The 8,255-nt window shown below is 47.7% G+C and overlaps 1 protein-coding gene across 1 annotated transcript; it reads right to left on the bottom strand.

Annotated features, from left to right (window-relative positions):
- Window positions 1-916: 916 nt before the first annotated feature.
- On the bottom strand, window positions 917-7,539 carry B3GNT4 (UDP-GlcNAc:betaGal beta-1,3-N-acetylglucosaminyltransferase 4). Its single transcript, XM_067539582.1, has 2 exons — window positions 5,719-7,539; window positions 917-2,908 (listed from the first exon to the last, which is right to left on the bottom strand). Exon 2 carries the CDS (start codon window positions 2,879-2,881, stop codon window positions 1,778-1,780), a length of 1,104 nt encoding a protein of 367 aa, XP_067395683.1. The 5' UTR covers window positions 2,882-2,908; window positions 5,719-7,539; the 3' UTR covers window positions 917-1,777.
- Between the last annotated feature and the right edge of the window lie 716 nt (window positions 7,540-8,255).

An 8,255-nucleotide genomic window follows, 5' to 3' on the forward strand; every position in this document is an offset into this window, starting at 1 on the left:
TGGTGCCGTCAATCACAACCCTAAGTAAAATGGTGAGATTCTCCAACACCAAAAAGGAATTGACAAAGCCATCAGCAGTAACTAGAAAGGCTACTGTCCAGTTCTGGGTAAGCACGCACAGAAGTGACAGTGAAGACATAATGCACTGGCAAACAGGAACCTACAAAATAAGAATCCATTGATTTGTTGTAGTTTCAACAGTTATGTCACCAAATGTAAGAGAACCAGAAATTCCTTGCTTCTAATACCAGCTCCGTCAAACTCCTCGCTCTGGCCTTGTGTAAAGATGTAACACCCTCTCCCTCCCTCCGTTTCCCTATTTGTAGAATGTGGATAAGAGACCCCCCCCCCCGACGCAGTCTATCTCAAACATCAGTGAAGTACCATCTCACATCATCTGTGTGGTAATATTATCCCTCCAGTTGCAGCTGGAGAAAGCAACTTCGCCATGGTCACACAGTGATTTGAGACTAGAACTCAGGTCTCTGTCCTCCAAGAGCAGCACTTTACTACCACTTCCAGCTCTCCCTCATCTGCCACACAGCCATGCAAGGATGAATTGTTTCATGTGTCTGAAACGTCCTGAAGTTGAAATGCTCCATATTTGCACCCAGAAGGATGGGTCAGGGATTGACTCAGATAGCACCACCAAGGAGACATAGGACCTATGTAGACATTTATACTACACTCCACCCGTAGGCCATTCCTCAGGGCCAGTGTTATTTTACTAGAAGTGCAGTGCAGTGCTAATGCATGAAAGGTAGCAAGTCCCTCATCCCACAAAGCTTTACAGACATATCTTCCATTGGCAGCTGTGTAACCTCAGATGGAGGTAGCTGTCAACTAACCAGATTTCTTTTTTGATATTCTCATCTCAGGTGTTCTGCCAGTAGACCAAGAATACTCAAAAGGTAAACACTTTCACAACTGTATTTATTTATAGCTGCTGTTAAAAAAAGCCAGTGTTATTACAGCAATTAATAGCGATTTGTTTCTTCTCCCAATCCCATTGTCAAGTATTTTTATGCAAAAATTCCAGTGCAAATAATCTAATGCAAGTTTAGATAAAATCCAAAGAGAAAGAGCTGGTTAGAAGTCAGTGCTATTGGAACTCAGTTCCTTGGGGCGTAATGGCTGTGCTAAGGACAGACAGTTGAAAGGTTTCTAGACCGTTTTCTCTGTGTTCTTTCCCCCATATCCCCATTAAGTAAGTTTAGTGCTGGTGAAGTCTGCTGGATTGCTAGCCCTGGCTAGTGAAGTCCTTCACACGAGATGCACAGACCCAGCCGCGTAAGCTTGTCCACACGGCTCCTCCCTATGCCTCAGCCCTGACTTCCAGCGTTAAGAGGTGAGTCAGGCTCTATTGCCTGTTTAGTGACTGGCCTTCCTACTAGAGACGGCTAGTAAGGTGGGCAGCTGTAACGTGGACACTGGATGTCCAAGCACAAGTGACAGTAAGAGCACCACCTCACCACCTGGGCTGCATTCAAATCAGTGATCTAGAGAGGAAGAGATCCCAATCACAAGACTAAGTCCCTGAGTATCTAATCCCCCTGCATGTTTTCAGTTCAACCTTGTGATGCTTCAGTAACCCAACTACGTATTTTAAAGAGGCTCATTGCAGAACTTTACCCTACTGTAAAACTACAGTCTGTTAATAAAAATGCACCATCTTCTACAACTTTGTTTTGTTTCTGTTTTTAATGTCATTTTAAGCAACCTGGAGCTACCACCCCTGTCAGACTCTGTTCCCCCCTTAGCATCAGCAGTCTCATTTTCAAACAGTTCTGTAGTTGTGAGTTACTGAGACAGCACACCTAATATTGTCGTCCTTTACCAGCGTCCACATGATCCACATCTCAGTGGGGTTTAGTTTGTGCACGATCATCAGTTCTTTATACAGACATGGATCAAAAGGATTAAAAGGCCGCTGGATTCCAAAGGTCTTAAAGCCAGCATGATTCAGTGGGGTCACTGCCATCTTTGCCAGACACATTCCCACAAAGACATCATCTATTGGGAAGAGTTGGGTATCCTCAGCGGTGCTCTGGAGTCGCTGTACTGTTGTTCTGGACATCACATAGCCGCCACCACCAGCATAGAGAGGATAGTAGGGTGCTTTGTACATAGATTCTGGGATGAAATATTTGATTTTGGTGTTTCTTATAGGACGGGCCTGCCTGATCACATCCCCAACAAAGAGATCCTGCCCAGGGTTAAATTCCTCGAGGAACTCAATGATATTGTAGATGTTGACAAAAACATCGTCGTCGCCCTTCAGCACAAAGCTGGCGTGGGGACAGTCCACCATGAACCACCGGAGGAAGTGAAGTTCCTTCAGCGTCAAGTTGAAGAAGTTGTCGGTAAAATCCCACTGGATGATGTCATCAAACTCTTGGCTTTCATAAGCCAGCAACTGGTGAAGGGAGTGAGCCTGGACTTTGACCTCCGAGCGCCCAAGCAAAAACACTAGCTTGATTGGCTTGCTGCCAATGGCCACTTCTTTCCCCCATGTGTTCCTGATGGCAACCCGATGGTCTATGTTGATAGGGCGAGACTTGATTGCCAGCAAGAGGAATGTTTCCTCACTGCATCTCGTGGGCTTCAGCAATGTTGAAAAGTTCCTGCAGTGCTTGTACATTAAGAAGGTGTGATGAAGCTCTGGGAGTGCAAGAGAGGAATTGGCAATTGTCATGTCTGGCAAGCACTCGCTGGCTTCAGGTTGCTCTGGGACCCAGAACGTATGTTTGGGATTTGGTACATCTATCTTCCTGGCTGCTGGAGACACAGCCAACTTCGCATTCTTTGTGTACGTAAGGAAAGAAACTATCAGCGTGACTGAGACGGCATACAGTGCAACCGTTCTTATCCTGGGATACATCTCAAGCACTGGAGCAGGAGTCAGCCCCTGCACAGTTAAAGGAATACACACATTTATTAAAGGAGCATTTATGCTTCTTGGCTCAATGCTAAGCAAGCTTTTTAAAAAATCATCACAGGAGACCAAAGGGCAGGTTTACAAAGGTATTTAGGTGCCTAAAGATGCAGATAGGTATCCAGTGGGACGCACAAAACACCTAAGCAGCTCAGACAGCTAATTCCCACTGACTTCAATAGCTAAATTCTTGTTTAATTTAATGGAAGCAGGAGCTACCCCCTCATTCCACTTCAACAAGGCAGGACACAGGTTTGTCCTTGCCCAGCACATCATCCTGGTGTCAGGGCTGCTCACAGGAGCCCACTGAGAGCTGCCACTGTGTTCAGATGGGGCGAGGACAGTCAAACGTTGGACTGTGAGCTCATTAGCCTCTGAAGAAAGTCACTGCTCATTTTGGGCCCAATCCTGCAACATCCATCCTCTCCTTTGGGAAAGGAGGGTGCTCAGCCCCAAAATCAGCTCCGTAAATCCAAAGCGGACACTGCTCTGCGGCAGTGCCGAAGTGCCTAACAAGCATTAGGAGAAGATCTCAGGTAGGGCAGAGAAACCATCCCACGGTCACATGGGCCAAGGGCTGCAGTGCACACAAAGCTCTTGCAAGGACAGAACTAGCTTGACGCAAGCTATTCAGGATGCTCTTCCCATTAGAGCCAAATCCCTACTAGCATTATCTAGTGTCAGCCAATTTTAGGCATCCTGTGGCAACAGAGAAGCTCCAGCACGGATGCTTGGATAGCCTGGTAGTTTGGTCTGAGGGCCTAGCTGGGAGCATAGGTGGTGGGCAAGTCTTTGGCCTTCTTTCCTCCCTAGCCTTGTTCTGCCAGGGGTTGTATACTGTTTGCGAAGTCGATGCATTGTGGTGCTTCACATCTCCCAAATTAGTCTAATCCAGCTATGTGTTTGGCCAGCGGAAGCATAGCCGTCTGTTTTAAGTTTTGCAGGGGGATCCAGGTGCACACCGATGCCTGGAACCCCATAGCTGAGACTATACAATAGCTTTTTCAGTGCCATCATGTCTGTCAGCTGAAGCAACCAACCCTGCATAGCCTTTTAATGTAGTATTGTCTTACAGGCAGCCTTAAAAAGAATGCCATGGCGTTTACTCACAGACATCCTCAACTCCATGCAGGCAATAGAGCACAGAACAAGCCAACAAGTTTCTATTAGTCACATCAGAGGTAGGTGTACTTCGAAACACAGAGGCAGTTTTCTGTGCCTCCATCTATCAAGCTTGCAAATTACTGATGCTAAAAAATTCATCCACGTGAACAGCTTGTCTGACGTGGAATCCTAAAGCTTCTCTTTTGTTAATAAAACTTCCCAAGTAAGAGCTTGTATCCAAATTACATTAAAAAAAGGTGATACAGCAAATGGGGTTTACAATACCCTAATTCCTTTCAGCATCTCTTTGGCCAAAAGCTGAGATCAGAAACTACATGTAGTGACTCACACTCTTTTGTCTTGACCACAAAACTTTTTTCCTTTTAGCACATCTACGTATCAACCACACTGCTTTACAAAAGACAACTTTCCCTCTTTCTTTTAGAGAAAGAAAAGCACTTACCATACCCCACCCAACTCCAGTTCTGCCAAAGAGTTCTAACAGTCCCTTGAAGGCAGAAGGAATGAACCTAGTTTTCTCCTCACCACATATTCCCATTTAGCGCTGTAAAGCATAGGACAGACACACTGGCGTTTGCTCTGGCAATGTGAAACACATTTCAGTAGATGGCTACTCAGCCCCTGAGTTGAACATTAGAAGTGTTACAGGGATCCTGACTTTACCCAGGGGTAACACACCCTTTTGTAACAGCTAGAGAAGCTGAAGAGGAGGACGTTGTCCTAACTGGTATTTTCACAAAAAGTGTTTAAGTTTATAATGTTTTGTAAGGTCTTTAGTCTAGGAATCCAGCAACAGCCAGGTTTCAATGCTGCCTTACAAAACACTGTTATTGCTAGTTACTATTATTATTTTTTTGCATTTACATTTAGGGTGGAATTTATCAGCCCAGTATTTCTGAAACCCATATCCATATAAGGACTTGTACCAACATCTGCGGGGCATGCTGGAGGAAGGCACCTCAGAGAGAAGAGAATATTGGTTAAGGTTTAAAAGCTACATCCAAACCATAAAGCATCCTGTTACACAGGGGTGATTTTAGCATATGGGCTGTGCTCTGTACATGTGACATGTAGAACTGGTCACAACATTCACTAGGTATCTAGCATCAAATCAACAGAGACTTGAATTTTTTGCTGTCATATGCAAATGGATCATTTATACCACTCCCAGCTAGGGTGACCACATAGCAAGTGTGAAAAAGTGGAACGGGATTGGGAGCGGGGGTTGATAGGTGCCTATATAAGACAAAGCCCCTAGTATCGGGACTGTCCCTATAAAACCAGGACATTTGGGCACCCTACTCCCAGCCCTATAACAGGCCGACACTACTTGCAGCCTCCTTGTTGCTTCGGGTCAACAACTTCAGTGACTCAGAGATCTGACTTTACACGGGCTGCTACAATTAATTAAGTCCTCAGGAGTTATTAAAGGACCCAAACAGCCACCAAAGCCCGATCAGTCACGTCCCCACACCGTTGCCTGGACGGTTAATTTGAAGATGGCTGAGCGGAGACGTCCAGAAGAAAGAGGAAGTCTCTCAGCGAGCTTTGAAGGGCAGTTTGCAACTCAGGAGACAGCATCTTCTGCGGCGTCCCGCAAGCCCAGGTGCAGACCACCCCCGGCTCGGCAGTGTTAAAGGCTCTCCCCCGCCTCCTACCTTTTCTGCAGCACCGACTTCTCTCCTGGGGGGGCTGCTGCTTTCCAAGAGGCGCTCCTTAAATGCACCATGGAGTCCCCTCGCCTGCTGCGAGCAAATCTTTGCCAGGCTTCAATTTAAAGGGGGAGTGGCGGGGGTGGTGCATGGAAGGCTGGGCGCCGCTTGTCGCCTCCTTTTTTTTTCCCCCCGACGGGTCATTATTGCATCTGGTTCTGGGAGCCACGCGCGCCCGCTTCCTGCCGCCCTTAAGAGCGAGCGAAACCGCATCCAATGGGCGCGCGCTGCCCCAGAGCCCGGCCGGGGTCGCCATGGAAACGGCGAGCTGGCGCGAGCGGACTTGGAAAAGGAAACCCGGCTACAGCAGCAGATCGGACCCTCGGGGACACGGGGAAGTGGGGGGCGGGGGCGCGCCTGGTGCTAGCGGCCGCTGAATGGCGCAGCTAAGGGGGAGCGCGCAGCCCCCAGTTGGGGGATTATTTTAATGGGGGGGGGGATTTTATTCTCATGCAAACTAGAGCCTGGAGGCGTTCAAATCCCCCTGCCCGCGGAAGTTGCTGAGCAAGGGAAAGGTGCAGCCGGGAGCTCTGGGCTCGGCTGCTCGGAGCAAATCGGGCTGAGCAGGGTCAGAGCCGGCACCGAACCGAACCGCCCCGCGCACGGGCCGGTTCCTGCAACGCCAGGGCAGGGCGCTTTGGTTTGACCCTCACTGCTGGTTGCGGGAGAAGGAAGGCCCGGGTCTTTTCCCCTCATCAACCCCCTACAAGCTCTGCCCCCTGGCCGGGAACAGTCGATGCCCGCCGCGCCAGGCCTAGAAGGTAGGGGTTTGTTGAAGGCGTTGGGGGAAATTCTCTGCCCATCTACCTGTTCCCTAATCTTCCTGGTGGCTTTAAAGGCTGGATGGAGGCCGTGCTTGGTGCTGGGCCTTACAGAGTTTCTCTGCTGTCCTCTAAGATCAAGAGGGAGGAGAAACTCTGCTTACATACAGCACAAGCTCAGCCCACATGAAAACTTAATTCCTAGGGGCAAAGATGAGAAGTGTTAATATGTGCTCCTCTTGTGTAAGGCCTGGAGCCCAGCCCTAAGCGCCTTCATTCTGGCCCAGCCATAGCTGCAGCATTTAACATTTCTCTCCTTTTTCGCTTTTCTCTTTGCAAAGAAACTCATGTAACTAAAGTAGGAACTGGTGCTGGGCTGCCTTCCTGCATCTTCAGAGGACAAGAACTAGCTGTGAGGAGTGTGAGTTGGCTTAGAATGACTCTCAGCTGGTGTTAGTTCAGAAATCCACAGGTTAAATGTTAGCACTGTTAACTGTTTAATCACTGATCACTTTAGAAACAACCGTTTAGACTGGGATTGGAGGCAAAGAATTAATAGAACAACATTGGTCCCCCGTTAGAGCCAGGGTTACCTGGCTCTAAACATTCCACAACAGCCATCTCCTCTTTTTCTGTAGCATCCACCATCATTCACTGAAACATATTACAATGGATGTGGGTCTGGGGGACTTCCACACTTGACCCCAGACCTTCCAGTGACTTCCCTCTGCCTCAAGGAATTTTACCAATAAATCCTTAGTTTTCTTCATGTATAAGTAACACACTCTTTGCCCTTTTCAACAGCTGTTCTTCCTGTGGGGAGAGAATGTATGTATCACCCAAACCTCTTATTGCTGCTCTCCAACCATCTCTTCTTACAAGCTCCTGCAGCATAACTAGGTCTTTTGTTCGCTAGAAGACCCACAAGGGCCACACAAGCTGCTTTAATGATCTGTCTTGTCCAAGTTCTCCTCCAAGAGCAGTTATGCAGGTGGTTATTTTCTAGCCCAGCAGTATATCTCAGGCGTGCAGTTCAGATTAAACCATCTGGCTGAGAAGGCAAATAGACCTGCCACCTTAGGATTTTGTTTTTAAGTTTTCTCCTGGAGAAAGCAGAGCATTGAAGACAGCTGATCCTCAGCTCTCCATATTGTAAAAGATGCCACACAGCAGCAGCTCATGAATGAATGTTTCAGAAAATAAATTCACACCAGAGATGACCCGTAACTGTTGAAAGGGGGGTGGCACAATTTAAAGGTTCTGGTGGTACACAACAGGGCAGAAATCTGTGGGGCATGTGTCACCTCTGATTCACACCCAAAAGAGTTCAGAGGACACTAAGAGAGTGATTTGCTAATGGCAACAATTGTCAGCACCTGGCCTCCCTGAAAAAGCATTAAAACCAGTTTGAATGTCAATGTGGAGAGGACAGAAATAATTTTCAAGGAGATTTGAAATTGGTCACCACCTTCTTGTATTTGACTGCCATCAGTGACTACTGGTTTTAAGAAGTTCTCTATGGTCACAAGGCCTGCTCCTGCTCCCAGAGAGGCTGCTGGCCCATCTCCCCAGCCCAGGAGGGACCAACTCCACACCCAGCAGCCATTCAGGTCCTACCTTCTGGGTACAGTTTTATTTTTCAGTCACACAACTCATAAAGTTATTCCCCTGGCCAAAGCAAACAGCAGGGACCCAGAGGCCTTTCCCTTTACATTTCTTCCC

The sequence above is a fragment of the Emydura macquarii genome, unplaced genomic scaffold, assembly GCF_026122565.2.
Source record: "Emydura macquarii macquarii isolate MOO-44397 ecotype Brisbane River unplaced genomic scaffold, CSIRO-AGI_Emac_v2 contig_554, whole genome shotgun sequence".
In the NCBI taxonomy this organism is placed as follows: domain Eukaryota; kingdom Metazoa; phylum Chordata; order Testudines; family Chelidae; genus Emydura; species Emydura macquarii.

What these genes read in the sequence shown, in the direction of transcription:
- B3GNT4 (XM_067539582.1), bottom strand. Translation starts at nt 2,881, where the DNA reads ATGTATCCCAGGATAAGAACGGTTGCACTGTATGCCGTCTCAGTCACG.